At 39.5% G+C, this 26,074-nt stretch overlaps 1 protein-coding gene across 43 annotated transcripts in view; it reads right to left on the reverse strand.

The window, feature by feature from the left end:
- TCF4 (transcription factor 4) overlaps positions 1–25,766 on the reverse strand; it is a 380,205-nt gene extending 354,439 nt beyond the window's left edge. For 16 of the 43 annotated variants that reach the window (XM_069568841.1, XM_069568845.1, XM_069568838.1 and 13 more), the window contains exons 1-2: positions 21,836–21,975; positions 21,108–21,180 (exon numbers count right to left, since the gene is read on the reverse strand). In XM_069568841.1, coding sequence (XP_069424942.1) covers positions 21,108–21,180; positions 21,836–21,952 — 190 coding nt within the window. In that variant the 5' untranslated portion in view covers positions 21,953–21,975. Of the gene's footprint in view, positions 1–21,107; positions 21,181–21,646; positions 21,769–21,835; positions 21,988–22,834; positions 22,927–23,901; positions 24,512–25,210 lie in introns of those variants that run through there. The other 27 variants (XM_069568874.1, XM_069568873.1, XM_069568857.1 and 24 more) reach the window with 7 other exon arrangements.
- Between the last annotated feature and the right edge of the window lie 308 nt (positions 25,767–26,074).

The following is a 26,074-nucleotide window of genomic DNA, read 5'->3' on the forward strand; positions in this document are numbered from 1 at the left end:
GAGGAATGCTCTGGGGAATAAAAGAGTTAGTGAATAAAAAGCTTGATCCATAATGAAATGTTGAAAATGTCACGCTCCCTCCAGAACCTGATGTACATATTATGTGAAGGGATACATGTGTGAGAAGATTGTAACCAAAGAGACACAGAAGTATAGAACAGTCTTTTGGAGACCGTGGGAGAGAGAGAGGGTGGGATGATTTGGGAGAATGGCATTGAAACATGTATAATATCATATATGAAACAAATCACCAATCCAGGTTTGATGCATGATACTGGATCCTTGGGGCTGGTACACTGGGACAACCCAGAGGGATGGTACGGGGAGGGAGGAGGGAAGGGGGTTCAGGATGGGGAACACATGTATACCTGCGGTGGATTCATGTTGATGTATGGCAAAACCAATACAATACTGTAAAGGAATTAACCTCCAATTAAAATAAATAAAATTATATTTAAAAAAAAAGAACACTGCAACCTCTGCTCATTACAGAAATTTTTTAGAAGTCTGCCAAGAGAAGAAATAAGGCAGAGGTGCAAAATCTCTCCTCTTACAGTTCCAATACCTGGACTCAACCAAGGTTTCCCCTCTCCCTACCTCTAAGGCCTTGGACAACACGCAGGGGATTCTCTGAGTCGGTTTCTTCCTTAGTGGTTTGCTTTCAAGGCTTTACACAAGACAGTGACATAACAGTGCCTCAGTGAGTGTGAATCCTCCCATCCCGAATCTGGGCTGATATTTTATCTACATGCAAAATATATGTGAATTTGCCAGAAAAATGTTACAGTCATGAGAAATTCAGGGCTTCAAAGATGGCACTCGTGGTAAAGAACCTGCCCGCCAATGCAGGAGGTGCAACAGACTCGGGTTCAGTCCCCGGGTGAGAAGATGCCCTGCAGACAGGCATGGCAACCCACTCCAGTATTCTAGCCTGGGAAGTCCCATGGACACAAGAGCCAGGTGGGTTAGGGTCCACAGGGTCGCAAAGAGTTGAACACAACTGAAGCAGCTTAGCACGGACACATCAGAAATTTATGTGACTCTGAAAATCTGATAAACACGCACAAAAAAGTTTAGTGGTTTCCAATGACAGTACTATGACTAAACTTAAAACGAACATGATCTCATAGAACTATCACTCCTCTTAATTAGTAAATTCAAATTTTAATACATATATATGATTCTTGAATCACTTATTAATCAAATCTAGAATTTACTGAATAAAAATAAATTTTAACTTAAATAGCAGATCAAAGAAAGCCTCTCTGAGAAAATAGTCTTTCAGATAAAGTCTGAATGCAGTTAGTCAGGTAATGCATGAGAGGAAAGGTTCTCCAGAGCATGTGCAAAGGTCCTGAATCAAGGAAAAGCTTGTCAAACTCCAAAACCTAAAAGAAATTCAATGTATTTTAAATACAGAGTGTAATAGGAAACAGGATCCAAATGAGGCTGGACAGACATGTCTAGGATATGTTGAAGAGTACAAAAGTTAGTCTATAACACTGAAAGTGCTTATAACAGTGCAAAATACTGAAGATGGGAGATGAAATATTTTGTTTGGCATTTTTTAAAAACTCACCTTGGCTGCTTCCAAACATAGATTCAAGGAAGAAGTGGAAATACAGTCAGGAGGCTCCTAGAGTATACCAGGCAAGAAATGACAGTCCTTCACTTCAACTGGTCAAAGTAGAGGCGGTGAGCAGAACTCTATGATGATTAGATGGGGAGAGATAAAGGGGCCAGTGTGTTCAGATCTCAGTTTAATCAACTAGGTGCATGGGAGTGCCATTCCTAAGATACAGAAATAAGACAGACGTATATTAAGGGCAGAGGAGGAAATCAAATAAAATAGACAGCTGACTCTACAAACTGACACTGAGAAACACAAATGATACTACAGCAATATATATGAGAGCTGGTATCTTAGAAACAAAGATGATTCAGGAAGAAAATACACATGAGAATCAAAGGAAACGTACATCAACTGCCTACTGTGTACTGGATATGGTCAAGGGCATGGCAAGTATTATCTTACTGAATTCTCCCAACTACCCTGTTTTTACCCACTTTACAATATGAAAACACTGCTAATAACTAGATGATAACCAACCCAATATAATTCCAGATTGAGGCACTGCGCCATACCGCCTCTCAGCAGAAAAGGAAGAGGGCCCCGGTAAGACCCTCAAGGGACTCAATTTACAGTTCAGGCAGAAGAGCAGTCAGCAAAAGGGAGGCAGAAAACCAACCAACCAAACAAACACGAGCAGAAAGTAATAGAGACACTGAATTTCCAACAAAAATAAATGAATTTTCTCTTAAAAACTGCTGAGAAGTTTAATGAAATAGCATTACTAAATTGCTAAATATGAAAATGAGAAAGGAAAGCTGTGGGAAAAGACAGCTGTCCAGAAAAGAAAGGCAACTGAATAGACAGCAGAGGTCCCAAGAACCCCAAAGGAATTCAGAACGTATTAGAATAAAATCATCCAAGTAATGAAAAAAAGAAAACAATGTCAACCTGAAAATTTGTGCCCTACAAAACGATCTTCCAAGAACAAGAAGAAGGACACTCTGGATAAACAAGAGTACAAGACTTGGGCTCTAACATTCCTGTATCAAAAAACTTCTGAAGGATATATTTCACCAAATAAAATGACCCCACAAAGGCCAAAGAAGCCAAAGAGTATTGAGCAAAGAAATTACTAAACAAGTAAATCTAAACACTGTCTATAACGCTTAGATAAGAATAATATCTAATTTCCAGGAAATATTTTAAAGTTCCAAACAAAAGTACTCTTAGTAGATAAGAGAGTGATATGAAGAACAGGATTCTGTGGTGCTGAAACTGTTTCAAAGGAGAGTTAAGATTATAAACTTTAGACTCTGTCAGATAACTATGCACAGTAAAATCTAAAGGAATCATTAAAAAAAATTTTTCAAACAATGAGAGGGCAAAACGAAGTAAAAAAATGAAATACTAACTAGCTATACTTTAAAAGGAATAAGAGAAAAAAGGAAATGTATAAGAAGCAATACAAATCAAAATTCAAGATTTAGATGACATTAATCACAGAGCTACCACATCACACAATTCCAACAGGCATATTCACAGCGTCGTCTTTGTAAGAGGCATAAAGCAAAATATACAAAAAAGTAATGGACTTAGGTCATTTGATATCTGATTACACTGAAATTAAAATTCATCTGTAGCAGGAATACTTAAAACATACCATCTAGGATGGGTTGAAAATAAAAGGTTAAAAATAGATACACTAGATGAATATTAGTGAAAAAAAACAGTGAGATAACTACACTAATAACAGACCAAACAGATGATAAGACAAAATGGTAGAAAGAGGGTGACCACATATAACGTGGACAAAGTGTTTAATTAACCATGAAGACCTAGTCATTCTAAACTTGAATGCATACAATTTCAATATGTACAAAGCCAAAAGAGAAACACAGGGAGAATGTGCAACATCACCATGATAGAGGATTATTTCAATCCACTTCTCTTAATGACAAAATGTTAGGCAGACCGAAAAAAAAAAAAAAAAAAACTTTTGTAAAGGTATAGACAATTTTAAGGCACAATTAACAAGCTTAAATTTCTGGACACATAAATCCTTCAATTCAATAATAAAAGAATACACAATCTTCCCAAGCACACAGTGGAACACTTATGAAAACTGATTAATTAAAACTGACAATAAAGCAAGTCTCACAAGAACCAAAGAACTGTTGTCACATAGAACAGTTCTCTGACAACAGTTAAATTACATTCAAAGTCAATAATAAAAAGATAAATAACACGTTCATTTGTAAAATTTTCAAGGCATCAATAAATAGTGCAAGAATCAAAGAAGAAAATTATTTCAAATACTTACAAATAACATATAATGGAACATGTTACATACTAAAACCTATGGAATATATATTAACAGCAATACTTAAAGGGCATTTTATAGCCTTAAGTTCTTAGATTAAATAAAAATAACAATGAGCTAAGTGGTGAACTTAAGAAGTTAAAAAAAATCAGAATAAACCCAAAACAAATAAAAAGCTGGCAATTATAAAGATTAAAAAGTAATGAAGTAGGAAAACACACACACACAAATAATCCACAAAGCCAAAAGCTGACTCTTTGTAAAGACTAATACATAAGAAAAACGTCTAGTGATCTTGATAAAGGAAACCATACCAAAAAATTAGGAGTGAAAAATGAAACTTAGTTACAGAATCAGTAGAGATTAGAAAAGTAATTAGAGAATACCATACACAACTTTAAGGTAATATATTTAAAATTTATATGAAATGTGAAATATTAAATCCATCATGTATATAATTTTATTCAAATACATAATTTTAAAACTACTGAAAAAGAAAGTTAAATTCTCATTCTCAATATTTAAATATTTGAAAATTCTATCAGTGCTTTAAAATCTTCTCACATGAGGTTCAGACTGTTACACAGACAAGTTTTGCCTAATTTCAAGGAACAAATTAGTTGAGACTCATACACACTCTACAAGTGATGACAGAATGAAAATACTGTTGTATTCATTTTACAGGTCAGTATAACCTTGGAGCTAAAACCAGATAAGGACAGTAAGAGAAGAAATATTATATATCAATCTTAGTTATAAGCATAGATGCAAGATACTAAAGAAAACAGAAAACAGAGTGCAGGATATTACTTTTAAAAGAGTAATAAAAACACATCAATCACACTAACAAATCCCCAAAATCCAAAGGGCATGTACCATATGGAAAAATATAAATATCACTCACAATATTAACAGATTGAAGGAGTTTTTTTAAGTCCTAATTTAAATATGTATAGAAAAAAATTTATAGAAACACCACCACTCACAAACTCTAAGCAAGATATACATAGGATGACACTCCTTAATGAAATATATACCATCATCAATGTCAACAGTGAAAATCAGGGAGAAGACAATGATACCTAATACTGCTATCTGTATACAAGAATGAACTTGAGGTCCTAGGTAGCACAGTAAGACAAGAAAAAGAGAACAAACTAAATCAGATACATCTGTTTGCAAGGGGTATGAAAAGAAAAACAACTTTCATTATTCACATACAATATGAATATACAAAAAAGTGTAATGAAAGCACATAGAGAATTTTAGAATCAGTAAGAGAATTTAGCAATATGGCTAACTATGAAATCAATACCCAAAGATCAATTACACACACACACATATGTGTGTGTGTATGTATGTATGTGTATATATTAAATATATGGAACAATTTGACTATTTAATTTAAAAGAAAATACCATTATCAATAGCAGTAAAAATAAGGTACTGAAGAATGTCATCAAATGATATACATGACCTCGTGAAAAAAATTATAAAACTTTGAGATATCAAAGAAGACCTAAAGAACTGAAGAGATACGTGACTGCAGATAATCATCCTTAAAAATACATCCGTTTTTCCCCACTGATCATTAGATCTCATGCAACATGAACAAAATTCCTAAGAGGCTTATGAAAGACCTTGGCAAACTTAACTTTAAAATTTCTGTGGAAGAAGACAGGCCTCCAAATAGCTAAAAGTGAAAGGTACACATGGGATGAGAAGAAGAGAAAAGACCTTACTACCACATACCAAAATGTGGCATGAAACTTCTTACAAAATGGCACTGGGGCATGGGTAGACAAATTGACCGAAAGATCAGAAAAAAAAGGACTCAGAATGAAAGACCCTTAGAAACGCAGAAACTCTCAGTATTGCAGAAACAGCATTGTGGAAGCCTACAGAAAGGACAGACTTCTCAATAAATGATTCTAGAACAAATGTCTATCAAGATATTTAAGAAAAAGCAGAATTAAAAGCCCTACTTGCCCCTCTACAAAATCTATCCCAACTGTATTAGAAACTTAAATGTGGATGTCGAAACTATGAAATCCCTTCTTGAAGAAACATAAATGAATACCTTTATGACCCTGAGGCAGAGATGGATTTTCCAACCATGACATAAAACATGAAAAGGTAAAGGAAAAAAAAGACTACATTAAATGTAAGGCCTTATGTTCATCAAAAAATACCACAGGAAGTGTAAAAAGACAGGTCATAAAATAAGGGAAAGTATTTGCAGCATGCATGACTGAGAAAGAATTATATCCACATATATATCAGGAACACCCACGAATCAATAAGGAAAAAAAAAGTCAATGGAAAACTGAGGAGGGAAGATTCTACAGAACAAACATGAATGATAAATAAATGCATTTAAGATGTTTAACTTCATTAAGTATCAAGGAAATGCAAGTTAAGACCATAGTGAGATACATTTTCTATTTTATAACCCCTAGATTGATATAACAGGCTTCCCTGGTGGCTCAAACTGTGAAGAATCTACCTGTCATGCAGGAGATCTGGGTTCAACCCCGGGGTTGGGAAGATCCCATGGAGAAAGAAATGGCAACCCACTCCAGTATTCTTGCCTGGAAAATCCCATGGACACAGGAGCCTGGTGGGCTACAGTCCATGGAGTCGCCAAGAGCTGGACACAACTGAGTGACTAACACACACACAGACACAGACACACACACACACACACACACACATTGATACAAATTAGGAAATCTGAAAATACTGAAAGTGGACAACAATATGTACCCATAATAACCTTTCATGCTGTGGGTGGGTGTGTAAATTGGCAACAGCTCTGGAAAACAATTTAGTGCTACCTTAACACCTGCATGACTCTGTAACCTAGGAGTTTTACTCACGGATATCCAAGACAGCAAAAGAGATGACCAAGCGCGCATCAAGAGGTGTTTAGGAAAATATGTAGTCTCAAAAAATGGGAACCAATCCAAAGGTTCACGAACTGGACCATACAGAAATAAACTGAGGCACATTCACCAGCAGTGGCAATGCACTAAGGCCACACACAGCAACATGGACAGATGGGAAACACAGGACACCAAGGGAAGAGAGCGAGAGGGACGCGGCAGCACCGGACTGACACCACATTTCTAACCCTCCATCCAGCAAAGCCCAACATCACGTTGCTTAGGGATACACAGACATGTCATTAAGCTACTCTAAAAAGAGACAGAATATTTACCTCTGGCAAGAAAGATGGGGGAAGGCAGATAAGGAGGAAACCCACAAGGTTCTGATGATGCTCCAGTTCTGACAGTGAGTGGTAAGTCCCCAGGTCTTCCTCACACCATCATTTAGCTTCGTAGTTCACATACACTACATGTATTACTCTGCAGGTGTCCAACATCACAAGGTAAAATGTGTTCAGAATACCTGGTTGGGGTAAGGCTTATGAAAAGTGTATGCAAGGGAAGGATACAGAAGCCGCCAGTGTAGACAACAGTCAACAAACTCTTGCTGTGAAAGAGGACCGGTCAGTGGAGAGAGGAAGAGGGAGAGTTGGTGTTTGGCTCATTAGGGTTTTGTTGTCTTTCTAATTATGAAATATTAGGAGCACAGAGGGGTCAACCACAACATTCTACGATTTTTCTTTCCAAAACAATAATGATAAAGTGCTGCCAATAACTGCGGAAGCACCCTGTGTGCCCTCCTCACGCCAAAAGGAAGGCAACTGTATTTCGTTTCTCTTTTAAACTGAGAGTTACGAAGGTATGCCTAGATGCTGCTGGGAGTTCCCCAGGAGGCAGGAACAATGTTGTCCACTTGCATCAGCACCACCCACTGACTCGCCAGCTCCAGGCACGTGTGTTAAGGAGCTTCCCGCTCAGCGCAGAGGGTCCCGGACCTCACTGCTGTCACTTCAGCACCCTTCTGAAGAAGCACACGCAGAGCCCGGGGGTCCCGCAGCCAAGAATCACTCGCTGGCGTGGCCATCAGGGTCCAGCCTATAGTCACCCATTCCCCTGTGCTCTAACCAGCTGGGCCCGAAGCAAAGATGGAAAGAGAGGAGGAGGGGGAAAAAATAACTATTTTCTTCCTTCACTTTGAACCGTGAATATACCACAAGAAGGGTGACGGCTTTCCTAACGAACTAACAAACTTGGCGGGCTGAGAGGAGACTTCCAAGTGTGAAGCATCACATTCGTGAGAAAACAAAGGGAGGCAGGCAGAGAAGGAGTGAGACGGTCAGAGGGAAAGGGTTAGCGGGAAGGTTCACCAGGAGCTCTCAGCAGGGACAGCTTCATTCCGTGGCTAATCCAAAGCCACCAGACGATTTTCCCCATGGCTGCCTCAGAGAAAACACAAGCAGGTAAACAGCATTTTCATCGCAGATGGAATATGGTCCAAATCTGACCACCATCCTAGCGTTCACCAAAGATGCTCAGCAACATCGTGGTGATGTACTAATACCTGACCCCCAAGTGTGCGATGGACTCAATTCCACAAGTTGAAATGAACCATCAAACCAGTCAAGCCTAAAGGAAACCAGTCCTGAATATTCGTTGGATGGACTGATGCTGAAGCTGAAGCTCCAAAACTTCGGCCATCTTATGCAAAGAGTTGACTCGTTAGAAAAGCCCCTGATGCTGGGAAAGACTGAAGGCAGGAAGAGAAGGGGGTGACAGAGGATGAGATGGTTGGATGGCATCACCGACTCAATAGACATGGGTTTGAGCAAACTCCGGGAGACGGTGAAGGACAGGGAAGCCTGGCGTGCTGCAGCCCATGGGATCGCAGATAGTCGGACACAACTGAGTGACTGAACAATCAGAACCTGAGCTAGCAGAAGCCTAACTAGTGTGCAATTACTGAAAACCATTAAATAAGAAGAGTCCCTTTGGTCTCTTTCTCCCACTCCCACCTCTGCACCCTCTCACAACAGAACTGCAAAATCCATCTTCCACTTTTATCAGAAAATAAAAAAACACTTCTGTGGTGTCTGGGTGCAAAAAAGGCAGTCAACAGCACGTGGTAGCTGAATGAGGTCTCAGTGTTTCCATTAGAAGATGTATAGCCAATTTTCAAGTATTCAGGTTATAAAAAGTTTCTCACACGCACGCAGACACACACACACACACACACACAAATGCTACTGTGAATGCTCCCCAGTGGACTAAAGCTACACATTCCAAGTAAGGTCTACAGCCCATTCTCCATCTTCACCACCCACACTGGAGGCCTAACAACCTCATCTCTCACCTGGGTTTCTGAAAAAATCTCACCACACAGGGTTCGGGCCACCAACACTGACTGCCCCTGGGGTGCGTTTTCCAGGCTGCAGCCAGAGGTCTCCCAGGCACAAAGCTGATGAGAGGAAATTGCAAAGTCTCCCGATCTTCCTGCCTGGCATCATCTGGCCCCTACCTTCCACCTCTCAAGCCTCACCTCTAACCCAGCTCTAACCCCTCCCCAAACACCAGGCCCTGCTGGTCCCCAGTCCACTTCGCCCATGTACCCCGCCCTTCCTCTCAGACCTCAGTCCAGGTGTGCCAGCTTCAGGAAGCTTCTCCTGACTGCTAGGTCAGACACCCTATTACAAACTCCTCTGATGCCTCACACCTCTCCTTTCTTTGCTTGGTTATTCAGTGAATGTTTCCCACATTCAGCCAATGCAGAAATATACCCGTCTGTATGCAGGTCAGGAAGAAACGGTTAGAACTGGACATGGAACAACAGACTGGTTCCAAATAGGAAAAGGAGTACGTCAAGGCTGTATATTGTCACCCTGCTTATTTAACTTCTATGCAGAGTACATCATGAGAAACGCTGAACTGGAAGAAACACAAGCTGGAATCAAAATTGCCAGGAGAAATATCAATAATCTCAGATATGCAGATGACACCACCCTTATGGCAGAAAGTGAAGAGGAACTAAAAAGCCTCTTGATGAAAGTGAAAGTGGAGAGTGAAAAAGTTGGCTTAAAGCTCAACATTCAGAAAACGAAGATCATGGCATCCGGTCCCATCACTTCATGGCAAATAGATGGGGAAACAGTAGAAATAGTGTCAGACTTTATTTTTGGGGGTTCCAAAATCACTGCAAATGGTGACTGCAGCCATGAAATTAAAAGACACTTACTCCTTGGAAGAAAGTTATGACCAACCTAGATAGCATATTCAAAAGCAGAGACATTACTTTGCTGACTAAGGTCTGTCTAGTTAAGGCTATGGTTTTTCCTGTGGTCATGTATGGATGTGATAGTTGGACTGTGAAGAAGGCTGAGAGCCAAAGAATTGATGCTTTTGAACTGTGGTGTTGGAGAAGAGTCTTGAGAGTCCCTTGGACTGCAAGGAGATCCAACCAGTCCATTCTGAAGGAGATCAGCCCTGGGATTTCTTTGGAAGCAATGATGCTAAAGCTGAAGCTCCAGTACTTTGGCCACCTCATGCGAAGAGTTGACTCATTGGAAAAGACTCTGATGCTGGGAGGGATTAGGGGCAGGAGGAGAAGGGGACGACCCAGGATGAGGTGGCTGGATGGCATCACGGACTTGATGGACGTGAGTCTGAGTGAACTCCGGGAGTTGGTGATGGACAGGGAGGCCTGGCGTGCTGCGATTCATGGCGTCACAAAGACTCGGACACGACTAAGTGACTGAACTGAACTGAACTGTTCATTATTTTATTTCTAGCACCCAGTATAGTACCTGCTACATGGTAGATGCTTAATTTTTTTTAACTTTAAAAGTAAATCAATAACTTCTTGCATATCAACTCTAAAACAAATATCAAAAATATTCAAGTGTGGGAATAAAAGTGTATCTAGTGCCCTTGAATTAAATGAGTACAATTTACAAATCTGGTATCTCATTTCCACTCCCCCCCCAAAAAAACACAACAAAAATATATGGGGTATAATTATCACTGCCTTCTAACAAGTCTTTGGTACCAAATTTGAGAAGACATTCATAATGCTCTTCAAAGTCTAAATTCCATAATCATTCAAATCCATCCCCTACCTTTATACTCATGTAGTACCCATGTAAATAGGATTTCAATCTTTCAGTTAGTCTGTACTTAGTTTATTTGAAAGTATCCTTGGAAGAAGTCTGCTTCCACACTTTGACATCACTTCTTTGAAAAGCACTTTCTTACTGAGTCAATATAGAACTTACACCCAAAGACAGCAAGCAGTACCATGCTCCAACTGCAATACTGGCACTGAAATATCTCCTTCTTTATATCACCATAGTACCTCACACTGCAATTTGAATCTTCGCTCTCAAAAAAAAAAAATTTACTGAATGAGTGAACAAGCGAGTAAATCAAAGTTAACCATTCTTAGTAATTCTCTTGCTATTTCAGCAAAACATATTCACACTGCAAAAAAAAAAAACTATGCATAGTCATTCCTTTCATTTTTCTGAAGCTTTTGACATTCTTTAAACAAACCTTCAACAATAATGGAGTTTGTTTAAGTAGAATTATTTAAAGTACTAGTGGACTACTTCTCACCTGATCCAATTCTACCAAAATTACTAGGGATATATTAAAGTGGGACACTGCAAAATGTACACCCATGTAAAAGAGAAACAGTTCCACGTGGGCTGAAAGGCAAATGAAAGAATAAGAAGAGGCTAACAAGATCAAGGAGAAATTAAATATCAAAAGAAAACTAGAAACTAAATGAAGATTCACAGCACCCACAAAAGAACAGAACAGCATTCCATGGTTTGGGATACCAGTTAGTACACAATAAAGCTCTAGAAGGTACGCAGCAAAGAACAATTATCTGAACAAGGATTGAAATGACATGGCTCAGTCTTCCCTTCCAAATTGCAAAACTGGGTTATGTATGAAATTGTAGATTCAATCTTGAAACATGATTACCCAGCTGATGACCAAAAGCTTTTCTCTGAGTTTTAAGGCATAGGGTTGCAAAATATTCCCAACATGAATCCCTATGTTCGAAAGTGAAGACTAAGTTTGAGGAAGACATAAGTTTGGAACTGACTTTAATGAGTAAATTAGGTCTAGAACATTCTCTGTCATAAAAATCTTGTTTATATTCTATAGCAAATACAGTCATTCATTAAGAAATTCTTCCTATGCCAATTTCGACTAGAACTTGAGTTCTGGGCTTAAACTGGAAACTGGAATCGTGTGTTACACTGAAACACTTGGAGGTCACAGAGAGAAGGACATTTTAATCTGAACTACCCAACACTCAAGGAGAGGGTGATGTTTACATATTTTTCCTATGTGGGATGTAATTTTGACACATTTTATTCAGAGGTGTATCTGGCCACTCCATAATGTTTTTACAAACATTATATGGGTTTCGGCTATGATCACAATCTTTGAGACTGTGTTTTAAATGCATTTCCAAATGTATTATATGGCAATTATAACCAGCACATTTCCCTACTAGCTTCTGAACCAAGGGCCACAGCACCAGTAATGGCCAGTGAGGATAATAAAATTATAATGCTGATGTTCTGCAATTAGGAAATATTTTTAACTACAGTATAAAACCCCTCTTGAAGTGTAATGGAGAGTTTCACTTTATTTTTCCAGCTTGAAGATGCAGGCTTTGAGGGTCTATCACTTTGCCAATATGAAGTAGCTATTTAACAGCAAACATGGCAAAAGAAGCTAGATTGCCAGAATTCAGTTAAAGAAACTACTTTCTCCAAATTAGCTTAAAATTTCCACTGCTGAATGATATAACAGGAAGAGTTTGAAACTGGGAATATCAAAATCTTGATTTCCACGCTGCCACTGCCATTAAAAATATATACATATGGGGAAGGAACTGGATTATCTGGAAAGGAAATCTCAAAATCAGAAAAGGAAAAATAAAGGGGGCATTCAAGACAGGAATGTCTGTCTGGAGGTGGTGCAGATGCCTAGACCACAACTGAGTCCACTGTTGAGCTGAAGACTCTGCTCTCTTCCATCCAGCCTTCGCAAAGGATCTCCTCTATGCCTGGTTCACAGTGATCCTGACATAAAATCCTCCCCAACATCCCCAGGTCAAAAAATCTCTTCTTTCAAGAATCATACTCTGTTTGCCCATGAAATCTTCATTATTAATTTTCCCCAGCAAGAAGTAAGTCTTCTCTTTATCTAAACTCCCACCATGTTAGTGACACTCCCCTTCTGGGCACTGAGTACTAATTAAACATGTGCTTTCCTGTTCTTTCCTGTCAAAAATATATTCCTCTCAGGGTAGGACCTTGCTCCCACAAAGCCCTCTAGGTCCTATAATTGCTAATACAGGGGATGTATGCATAGCATGTACTAAAAAGATATATTAGATAAACCATCAGTAAGAATTATGATGGGGAGATAAAAACTAACTGGCTAGATGGACACAACCAACATTTTACAACACTATATTAAAACGTGAGGGGCTAAATTGATGCTATGCTATGAATCTCCAGATAATGACACACACACACACACACAAAAACAGAACTTTTGAAACTGTTCATTATCCATTTTTATCCATCTTAAGTAGAAATAAAAGTAATTACTGACAAGATATGCAAATGTGCATCCTTTCCACTACTTGCTCATCAGTATTTTACACAAGATGGAAAATAGAGGGTCTAGAGCTATCATTTCAATATCTTCCTTCACAGAAGCTAGGTCTTTCCCTAGTTTAAAGTCCTCAAAATGCCTTGTAGTTAAGTCTTGACTTGAGCGATTTGAGATTCAAAACCTTCCATTTGGATGCCTTGCAATTCAGCTAAGCACCCCAAAAGGGAATGTTTAAATTAATGGAAGATTAAAGCAAGGAAGAACATTCTAAAAGGTATTCTGTAATGGGGTTTTGTCACCACCTTCTCTGTTTTATTGGGAAAACAGTCTTTTCCCAGGGGCCTGCGAGTTTATATGCCAACCATCAGTCTCGTTAACTATTCGAACTTAAAAATGTCAGAGAAGAAAAAAAGTAATGGAAATGCTGACATGCTATGAAGTCAAGAGGCATAAGCAGGTGCTCCTGCAACCCAGGGTCATAATTCAATCAAGCTGTATTGTGACGTCATCTGTTACAGAAAAAAGCCAAATGGTTTATGAACAGTGCCAGAACCCCCAAGATTAAATTACAGCCCTGATATTTAATCAGGGGTCTTACTTTGTTATTTTTAATAACACAATACATTTTAACAGTTATTCGTCAACTGCCTTAGCCAAATTAGAGCAGGTGAAGACAAGTGACCTGGATTACAAGGGCCATCTCTCACAATCTGAACTTTTATTATTTTTCAGAAATGGAAGATCATAGAAGTTTCCCTCCTTTTAAGAAACATACAGTTGGTACCAACAAATTGAGTCCAAATCTTAATTAAAAGCAGCATGGGGTCCCTGACCAGCGGGTCAGGACATCTGCATTTGTGTCCTATTACAGCCCATAACCAACTGTATGATTTGAGCAAAAGATATTTAACCCTCCCAAACCTTGGCTCTTTATTTTAAAAAAATCATAGACCATCTCTAAACTCTCCTGATAAGTCTAAATTTCTATAAATCTTCTACTTAAAAAAAATACTGTGTAATTTCTTTGGGATTCCTTAAGGATCAAAGTGCAAAATCTGTATAGCTGAAAGATGAACTTTTAATTTAATCAAAAATCATTACCATCGAAGAGGCATTTGTCAGCTAAAAATTTAGGAGCAATATCAGTGTCAGCAAACGAAACAGGTTCTTTAAAAAGTCATGTACAAATAGTGCTGAACGTGTGAAGGGTTGTTTGCAAAACAAATCAATACAGGCACATCCAACAATGGATTGCAGTTAATAAACCACATATAGTAATTACCACCAATGGCAGTTTAGAAAGTCATTCATTAAATGTTAATTGTCACACAGAAGTACAAAAGCAGCCATTTGAACAATCAAGTGGCTGCACCTTTAAATAAAATACTTTCTTACAGCCCTGAAATTCATCCATATAAACTGACTCTAAACACACCTGGGTATTTGATATGCTGATTAACTGGGCCTTTATTTATTGCTGAAATGAAAGTAAATATGACAAGCTTTCCAATACTTTTGCTATTCCTTTGAGCCTGATATAAAATATATATATATAATGTATAAAACATATTAATCAATCTTCTCTAAAGATTAAATTGCTATTTCTCTTAGGTCTCTCATAAGCATTAAGAGACATATGGTTCAAAAGGACCCACCTAAATTCATGTGCCTACTTTATTGCTGAGTCTAAGTGGGCTCACAAATTTAGAAAATGGATAACCCACATGTAAGCTAATAAACTTGGTGGTCAATTTTGAAAACTTTATTCAAAGTAATAAGAAACCGGTAACCAAAAAAAAAAAAAAAAACCCTATGATATGCTTTACTTTATTTTCCGTAATACTCAGCGCCATCCAATTGACTTGGAAGAACACCTGGTCATAAAAAATTAGGTCATAAAAGACAAAAAAAAAAAAAGAAAAGAGGGGATTTTTTTTTTTTTTCCTGTTCCTACCTAGCTTCATTTGGATGCTCTGTCTGTGCAAAATCTGACTTACCCAACATACAGATATAGGTTCTCAAAGTCTGGCCAAGAACATTTTGGTTCCAGACTTGTAAACCAAAGAACGTTTCAAAACACGCCATGTTCCTTATTAGACAACTTCAGATCTGTTATCTTGGCTTATGGGAACAGACCTAAATGGCATCATAATACTAAAAGTTGAAAATCACAGGCCTGGGGCCACCAGGACTCAACTCTCTGCCTTGGACGAGGTTGCAAACTTCCAATATAAAATGCAGTTTACCATTAGTAGTAAATGTTTGATCTATAAAGCTTCCAAAATTACTTTGTTTATCATAGCAGATGAAAGCAAAAAGGAATAATTTTAAGCTCAAAACAAAACTGTTTATATGACAGTCTTGACTGCTCCATGATTCTAAGCATTTAAGACAGATTCGAGCAATTAACAGCATAAACTTTCATTACATAGTTCTATTATATATGTTTATGTGACTTAGCTGTTCATCTGTTATTTAAGTGATTTCCTCATTACAATAGTAGGGTAAAGATAATTTGCTGATGCTGTCAAAAATGTTAAGCATTTCAGGCTCAACAGATCTCGGATCCCTACACTTGTTCAATGCATTTTATTTACTTAAGTCAGTGTCAAATAGAGTACTGCTTCTTCCTTCTGAATTTAGAAAATGTAACATTTTAAGCACATGTCTGGTAATAGACATATCAAAACTTAACTTCAAAGCTGCTTATTTTAGGGATGCAGATAGAATTCAAGATTTTTGTTCTGGAAAATTAGGTTTCAAAGATCTAACAAGAAACTGTAAGACTGTTTTTACAGTTAAAGATAGGAAAGCATTTTTTTTAGATATTAACAGAGCAAGCTTGGTTACCTCAACTTGGGGTTTGACTAGGTTCATAAAAACTGAAAACAAAATATTTTTACTGGTACCCAAGCAGATTGCTAATTTACAGTAGAACCAAGCCACAACTTTGAAAATACCCACTATATTTTCCTGGTTAAAAATATTATAATAATAATACGAAAGAGATACTAAGTCACATTGAAATCCAACATAAACTACAAAGCTAGCTTATTTGGATAATAAAGCAGGAAAAATAATGGACATGGCTTATACCATTAGTGTAAACATGTTTTTTTAAAATGTTTATCTATTCTAATGATCAGGAATAGTATTGTACACCAAGCCTCATGTGTGTGCTTGTGTGTGTGTGTGTGTGTGTGTATGTGTGTGTGTCTTTGAAAAGACACTAAACTAGGCAGACAGACCTATGTTTAGAACCTAACTCATTCCTGGCTGCCTTGAAAGAAAGTAGTTTATCATCTTTGAATCTTGGTTTCCTCATTTATGAATTGAACATGGTAATCCTGGCATCTCATTGGGTTCTTGTGAGGATAAAGAAAATACAAGAGTATAAAGTGCATAGCACACTGCTTGGCATAGTAAGAAGCACTTTAATTCCATCAGTATTATGCCCATCCACACCCTATTATTCAATCTAACATCCTGCAAATAATCACAGACCAGATCAGGCAAAACAGAATGATCAACGATCCAAAATTCAGCTCCAAACCTTAAAAAACAGTCAAAGGGCACATATACATTTAGAAGCATTTGTAGGCATAAAGATCAGTACACAAATCCTGAGACCCTGTTATGCAACACAAATTACAGAAAACACAGAGTCCTGAAACCAGTGTTACTCTAATAAAAGGATTTGCAGGGCCACAGAGAATCAGCAAATCAAAATTTGTTTTTTAGAATAGCAATGAACACATACTTGAGAACCTCTTAACATGGGCCTCAGTTTTCTTTGGCTGTACAATGAAGGCATTGGGCTGTGTATTTCTAAGGGGATCCTACCCCCAAAATGGTATGATTCTAATGAAATGGGTTTAACACCACATTCCTTATTTTTTAACCTGTTAATTTATTCTTCATTTTACAAAAAGCCACACAACCATTATGAACTGCACTGTAATAGTAAGGCTGTTTAAAACAGACACACACACACACACACAATTAAATAACTCTACTCCACAAATACCTTTGGGGGAGACCAATTTTTTTTCACACTGTAACCATGAACTCGAACTGTACGGATGGAAATTAATTCAGGATGCTGGCCATTTGACTCTTCTCTACAATACAAAATGACCCACTGGATCGATATTTTTTTCTTACTGAATTTTCTAAACTGATGTGTTATTTGGGTGTCACATGGATATTGGTGAACAAACTTGTGTGAATGTCAAGAGACATTTTTTCGCTTCCAGAAATGACCATGACAGGGATGTGGTGTTTTATTGCTGCTGTTAATTGTTAAAACACCCATTCATTTGGCACCTTTAACAAATACTGAACACCTAAGTAAAACTAAACAGTTACAGGGGGAAAAGGCTCAACTTTTACACTGAGGGAGAAAGATGCAGAATCCGTCACAGACTAAGTGTAAATACTTGTAACAGATGTGACCAGGGCTATTGTTGAGTATGGATAATTTCAGAGCCCCAACTTTCAAACCACTTTTTAAAAGATGCCAAAGCTAGTGTGTTTATCTTTTGCTCATAAAGGAATCAAAGGTGACCAAATAAAACTGCATTTCTGTTGTATTAGAAAATTAAATCCCTATTCATCAATAAATTATAGATTCTAGAGACATTTTTTTTCCCCTTTTAGATAACTTGGCCATCCTACTTTTTAATGAGAATAATTTTCCAGTCATCCAGGCATGTGGATGCTGTTAGCTTGTTTTAAGATCAATGATATAATGGATCTGAAATCCCTTTATAAAAGTCACCATATAAATTTCAACTATTTCTTACAAATAATTCCAGAGCCCACCAATTCTCCCTGTTAAGGTCATCCACACTCTGAACTATCATGGCTGAATTGTTTTAGTGCTCTCTGCTGAACACCTGCAAACATCAAACAAAAACGGCTGGTCCTTTCCTGGGTTGACAAAAGCCTTTCATGTGAAAAATGCTCCCTGGGAATGTCAGGCTGTAGCTCAGGTTACATTCCATTCTCCCTAGCAGCCTCACCATTTCTTAAGGTGGTAGGGAAAACCATGTTTGTGAAATGAAAGATTAAAGGCAACATGGCCACACTTTATTTTCATTCTCATACTGCAAATCACGATAGAGTGTCCTATATATGAATGGAACTCACAGCTACAGAGAACTTGAAGCCTGAAACATCACCATGCCTCACTTTGAAAGCAACAGAGCGGTTTACCCCAACATGAACAGTTCACTTACACTTCGGATCTCTTTTCCCCTGGACCCAGGTTTCAAAGCTGCCCATGAAAATGATATCTGAGCACCCTTGCTGGGGACAATGGATATTAACCGGATGTACATTTAGAAAATTATTTCTCAGTCCAAAGTTTTCTAGTTCATCCTTTCAGGAAAGGGGAAAAATGCAGTTTTCCTCATTTTTTTTTTAACTTGTTGTGCTTTAAAAGAGGACTTAGCTTTGTTACTGAGTAGAAACAAAGCCACTTACTATGTCTTGGCCAGATGAGAAAAATCAACACTCCAATCTGTACTCTGTATATTACAGTCCCCATCATACTGCTTTGGATGAATACCCTGCATTTGCAATCTAGCTGCTAGAACAAAATAGCCACTACACTTTTTACCTTTATAAGTAAACATATGGGCCTGAAAACTACACCTTTGTCCGGTACAAAGTCACTTAAAGTTCAACACCTTAAAAATAATCACAACATATTCACTGGATATATCACAACCTATCTCACTAACGATGAAGTCTCTGTCTTATGCAGATTTACTGTCTGTATAAGACAGGTTTATGTATTCAGATATACTGTCTTAAGAACTGCGTAAGTTTCAATATATGACCACTTACCAAAATTCATCAATACATATTCATACTCATCCAGCCTATACTCTGTAAACACTTAAACATCACAGCAAAGACTTCATTTAAATGCGAACACAGAAAAGGGACCAAGATGCCCAGTCGTATTTTCAATATAACATAATTTCATGCTTCTAAATCAATCTTACTTTATTAAGCCATACCAAAACTGATATACTTAATTATTCCAAATGTGTCAGCTTTTACAAAAAGTACAAAAGAGTGTTTTTGCACTGCCTCTGAAAGCAGTCTATCTCTGAGCCTTTCTGACATAATCTACTTTCAGATTTCAACTGAATACACATTTTCTTAAGGAAAATCTTGAAGAAAACTACTGTCAGAAATAAAGTTAGTTTTGATACTAACATGAAAAATTAATTTGCCTACAACAGACACTTGCACTCATCTTTCCTTCAAAACTGTAGAGAACACAATATAGAAATGTGGAAGAAACAGTATGAAAACAAAACAAAAAAAAAGTAAGTCCCAAATTGAAAATATAACAGGTTCCAGGACAGTCAGAACACAAACATATGGTCAAGAGTCCTTTTAATCAAAGCAGACTCCCCCCCAAAAAAGATAAAATGTAAGTATAGGAGGTGTCTCATATTTCATACATTGAGTTTTAGAGATAATTCCCTTAGACTTATGGGGCCAGCAAAAGGAGAAGTAACTTATTTGGAAATGAGCAACTTTTAAAAGCCATTAGTTTTAGAAAAAACATACCAATTATACAAATCACAAAGATGAATAGGTTTCTTTCATTGCTACAGCACCAAATGAATATTAAGAGATGTGAAATTATCTTCAATAGCTAACAGACAATTCCACTGATATCTCATAGCTAAACGATGTCAATATTTACCAGTCTGACTTAAGAACAGGACTCTGTCTAATGTCCTATTAGGTACCACTGCCAGAACTCCTAAGATACTATAGCTGTTTAACAGGCATAAATGGATTTAAGCCTTGAACCTAAAAGGACAGCAAGCAACAATGTATGCCTCCTTCTGATATGAAATTCACTGGACAAAAAATAACTTTTTAAATGAATAGCATATTTTCACTTTTAGTAAGAGACCTTCAGAGAGTCCCCTATTAAAACTCCTCCTTAGATACCAGATAATCATTGCACACACAGATGCCTTTGTGAATACCGCTAACGTCTTTTGAAAGCATCAGCCAAAGGTCTTTCATTTATAAAATGTAAAAGTCCTTCCAAATTTGTAACTTTAAACATAGCAAAAATTCACTGTACAAGTAAATACTTAGGAGGAGAAAAACAGTTATAGCACCAAAAAGGATATTTTAAATACAAATGAATTCATATTCAGCTCTTGGATTAAAAAGAATCTATTTACAGCTATGGTTTACTACGCAGCATTCATCTACAAAATTAAGTGCTCATTTTTAAAAAAGGGTTAATTATACATAGTTCCAAGAAAATTTGATTATTTCCAAGGAATCTGCCCTTTTCATGAAAGTTAGATTTTTCCCTCTATTTTCAGTAACATTAATTTATTCCCCCATGTTAATACTGCCTTATCTTCACATGTTTGATTACAACTGTATTAGAAAATTGCTTTTAAATTAAGTGACAGAATTCTGAGGCAATTTTCTTGATTCAAAAAAAAATATTTTTAATTTTGCAAAAGATAACGTTTTTGCCTAAGTTATACTACTAATGGACAATGAAATAACCATATCATTACAGGCTAAAATTTCAATGACTTTTGCAGAACACTTTAACAGAGCCAAAAATATACCATGAGTGAACAAACAGCTAAGAACATTTAACTACACACTAAGAAAAGAATTTACATACTTGAGCCAGTAAAATGTCCACTCGCCAGAGAAGTTGGTCCATTTTTCCCACTGCTCACAGGAGGTGAAAACATCTAAAAGAAACAAAGAAATATTACTGTTGCAAAGAAGACATCCGTGCCTTCAGAGATCATCTGAGACCTTTCATACTCTCACTATATAATGTACAGTTTATGCTAAGTGTTCATTTTAGTAAAATACATCACCATCCAACTTAAAACTAAAACAGGTACAATATTACCAATCATTCTTACCCCCCCCCACCCCTTTACCACTCTGCTCTTTCTTTTTCCTCAGGTTCAGTAAATCGCCAGAGCTAGGCAGTACTACATTTTAAACCACAGCACAGTCCCCATAATGTTAACAAGATTCAGTTTGGAGGGCAGCGAGCTCTCTAGAAGACACGAGTTTTACAAAGGAGAAGAAAAAAGTTGTTTATTTTATATTGAAAACCTTGGCCATAAACGTGGCAATGTCCATTTCGATCCCGTATAGGATTTGCCTGTCATATGTGAACCCAAATAAAAATAAAAGTGCCACCTGCACTAAATTCTCATTTCGTCTCTAACATGAGAGCATTTTGAAGCAAGACTCTCTCCCCCTCTCTCTCTCTGTCTGTCTCTCTCTCTCTCTCACTCTCACTCTCTTTCACTCCCTCTCTCTCCAGCATTTATTTCGACCCTAATTGGTTTCCCTCTTCTTCGACGTTATCTAGTGGATAACGCGCACCTTCCCTGAGTCAGAGCCTGCAGAAAGCAAAGGAGCGAATGGAGAAAGTGCAGCAAGCAGAAAGGGGGCTAAAAGCTGCCTAGGGCTACATTTCCTGGCAAAACTTCCGAAAGCCATTTCTCCAAAAGGTCTAGAAGAGCAGCAGCAGCAACAACAGCAGCAGTAGCAGCAGCGGCAGCAGCAACAAGAGAAGAGAGCCCCCCCACTTAGAAGGCGGTTTGGATTTTGTGTGTTTTGTGGATTCTTTTCATTTTGCTTTGCAAATGCATCTGACACCAAACTCATTTGGCATTAAAAATGAATTAATTCCCCTGACATGCTTGGGACTTGGTTTGGGGAAGGGAGACAAAGTGATGGAGAAGGACCAAGTTCAGCCGTAAAACTCCACAAGTGTCTAAGTTCTGCTTTGGGCTGATCTCCCCGACTACGAAATTTACAAAGTCTAAAGGATTTCTAAAGAATGTGTACTCAGCATATACACACAGGAGTTTTCAGAATCCCAAGAAAAGATTTAAGTGGGAGGAAGGCAGGTCCTACTGATTCCAAACCATCATCAGTTTAAAACTTTGAGCCAACTGAAGTCTCCTATTTTCTCTTCCATTTTCAGAAAAACAAATTAGTAAATAAATTGAGTAGCACGCATGGTACCAGTACTTTTAGTGTTCTGATAAGGCCAAGTTAAGGGGTGGTTTACAGTTTTAGGGGTGTCTGTTTTTCCCTTCCACTGGGGTGGGACTCTATTATTTGGGGGTTCGGTGGGTAGTGAATTCAAAGCAAGTAATCAGAGTGACAAAAAAAAAAGCCGGAATCCTCCATCACACCCAAAAACTGTAGTTAAAAACTTATCAAAAAGACCTTCATGTTTACCAAGGATTCAGCCAAATAAAAATCTTTCCTGTCCTTCAGATTCTATTGGTTTCTAGCTCAAAGTGCTTGGGTTTTTTGGTTTGGTTTTGTTTTGTTTTACAGCTGTTGTTAGTTTCCACCGTTCTTTCTTACCGCACTGAAATCCAGTAAATCACTCAGCTCTTTGTCCGTGCCTAAGGCAGCCATTCGCTGTTGGTGATGCATTTTAGCAAAATCACACAAACCTAGAAACATGGAAATAACCGCAATCAGAAAATCCAGTCCCAATCCTTGGAGAAAACACAATCGGATTTTTGGAGACTGGGGGTGGGGGGGTTGGGGGTGGGGACATGGGGGCGGGTGGGATTAAGGTGGAAAGGAGGGAGGGATAGGAGAGTTGCTGGGTGATTTTTTTTTTTTAAGATGGAATAGACAGCAATAGCAAAAAAAAAAAAAAAAAGCGATATTGATACTGTATTTCCAAAGAGACGATCAAAACTGGTAACATCCACTATAAAACCAAATCCGGGAAAGGGGAAAAAAAAAATTTGCCGCTCCTCAGCGCATCATTTTATGCAACAGGAGGTACAGCGAGAAATGAATGGATCACAGAGAAAAGAGAAACTACTCCGAACGATCCGGTCTCAACTTTCCCCCCCACCCTCCACCCCACCCCCCTCACACACACTCACACACTCGCACACACACGCGCGCACACACACACTCACACACACACACACACACACACCACTCCCCTCTGCGTTTCAAAGTAGCTATAAAGAAATTAAAGATGAGCGTCTCTGGAGTGAAAACACGTCCAAAGGGGGAGGGGTGACAGGGTCGGCGAAAAGGACGGGGGGCGGGGGGGTGGCCCCGCGGTGGAGGGTCGGGGCTTGTAATTGTCCAGCGCCCTAATTTGTGAAAGAAAGGGTTGTAAAAATTAAAGTCAGGCCCTTGGCAAAGTCAGCGGTCCCTCCGAGCGGCAGCGCCGGGGAGGAGGGCGTGGGGGGGCCCGGGCGGGGAGGAGGGGGGTGCGCAGGGACGAGGGGGAGGGAAGAGCGCGGGAGGGGAAGGGGTGTCTCCAGCGGGAGCGCCGGGGAGACCGGGCGCCCGCGGCGCCGGAGGCGCGGAGCCGCGCGCGGGGCCGCCGAGCCCGAGCCCCCCGCGCCGCCCGGCGCTCCGGCCCCGCCGAGCCCGCCGCGCTCGGCGCCGCTACCTACCGCCCGCGCGCGAGAAGGGGCTCTCGGTGCACCGCCGGCGCCCAGGCGGCGTTCATGTCTACCCGCCGCCTCAGCCGCCGCCGCCGCCCGCGCCCGCTCGGTCCCCGCCGCCGCCGCCGCCGCCACTACAGCTCCGCAGACAGACAGCCAAGATCCCTGACTCTTAACACCAACTCTCTTCTCCGGGGAGGGGAGGGGACGGGCGGAGGGGGAGGGGGAGACACGCCGAGGCGCACGGAATTGCAAGTTCAGCAAAGAAATGGGTGGGGGGGCGGCTCCGGCGGGGCGACGCGGCGCGCGCGGGTCGGGCTGGCTGGGATGCGGACCCCCGCCCGCCCGCCGCCACCCCACCCCCGAGAAAGAAAAGAAAAAAAAATCATCTCCACACCTCCCCCGCCTCGCCAAAAAAAAAATACAAACGAAATTTCACCGAGCACCTCATTTTCCCTCAGATCGTCAGTTACAATCTGAAGCCTGCACCCTTCAGGGTTGGGGTTTTTGTGTGTTTTTTTTGCCCGTTTCATCCAGCCGAGGCACACTTTGAAACGGATTCCACTTTACGTCCCCTCACTTCTTTCTTTCTCTGACTCTCCCGTTCCCTCTCACTCACACATCCACACACGGTAAAGCAAGTTTATACTAGGCTGCAAATACACGTGATGCAAAAAGACTTTGCCAAGAGGAACAATATTTTTTTTTCTTTTCCAGATACAAACCAAGCGACATTTTACTGGGGAGATTTCCCGATCGGTAGTTCTGCGTTGGGGGGGGGGGGGTGGCGGGGGGGGAGGCGAAACCTCAATTACATACTTTTTTTTTTACCCCTCCCTTTTAAGTCATAGAATAGTATAGCTGTGAACTTCGCCAAAAAAAAAAAAAAGCTATTTTTGAGGGTAGATGTTTTGTTTTATACTTGAGTTCCTAGGCACGCTAAGTCCCCGTTCGCCAGCACGATAAGTTTTTCATTCAACATTGACCATTACAGGCCCTGCATGCTCTTAAAACATACTTTTTCACATCACTTTTTAGGATAAAAATTAAGCTGCATAATTCTACCGTTTCGTAATAACAAGCGTGCTTCAGGCAGTATATGCAACACTCTATCTTAACGTGTGCTAAAATACACATTCTATAAACCCAGTTATGGCTAGATGTGCGAGTACATACACAAAACGCATGCACACACTTTTTCCCATTGGCAGTTATTTAATAGGTTGTTCCTTTTGTTTTAACAAAACACTGGGATCGAAATTTTTAAAATTAAATTCAATTACAAACAGTTTACTCTGACAGCAAATTGTAACGTTACCTTAAGTGGCCACAAATATGCTCACAATATTCCAAGGAAAGTGACTTTAAAAAGAGAGACAAAAATCTTCTGCAAGTACTGAGTATCTCACATGTGTATCCCCCAAAAAAGTATTTTAACTGGTACTCAGTTCTGTTCCAGGGATATCCACAGAATACAAGATTATGCACCTGGCTCTGGGTTTTGCATTTTCCACCATAAAACTGCAACAAAACTCCCTCCCCCCAAAAAGAAATCATTAAAAAAAAATCCAACAACTTTTTCTTATTGTTTATAAAAAAATATCAACACAGGATAGTGATAATTTTTCCTCAGACAAATCTTGTTGGTGGCTGGTTTTTTTTTCTTCTCCTCTTACAAAGTCTTAAACTTGTTCCAAGTTTAGAGGTGTCTCATCCTCCTCCTCCTCCTGATCATCACCATTGACTCCCCCGTGGAGTCACATTGATAATAATAGGTTTCCCTGAAAGATACATTGTAATCCATTCACATCCGGGCACTGCGGGCTTATAAAGAGAAGGCGCTGCGGCCGCCGCGGCTCCTCCAGACAATGACTGGGGAGGGGCGGGGCGGGAGCGGGAGACCATAGAGTAGTAAACAGAGCGCCTAGAGAGGTAGCCAAGATGGCGGCGCGTGCGGGCCACGCCTCCTCCGGGAAGGGAGGCGGGCGGCTGGGTGCGAGCGGGCGTCGCGCGTGCTGCCGGACCGCAGTGGTACCCGAGGCCAGGGCCTTTCGTGGGCCCGGTGCTCCTGCGCGCTGCTGCCTGTTCCTAGCTCTTGTCCTTCTCTGTTCTTTGACCCCAAAGTCTGGCTTCTAAAGAAATGAAGGAATGAAACTCCGTAGACTTGCTTCAAGAAGTCGGA

Source organism: Ovis canadensis, chromosome 23 (assembly GCF_042477335.2).
Source record: "Ovis canadensis isolate MfBH-ARS-UI-01 breed Bighorn chromosome 23, ARS-UI_OviCan_v2, whole genome shotgun sequence".
Classification (NCBI taxonomy): domain Eukaryota; kingdom Metazoa; phylum Chordata; class Mammalia; order Artiodactyla; family Bovidae; genus Ovis; species Ovis canadensis.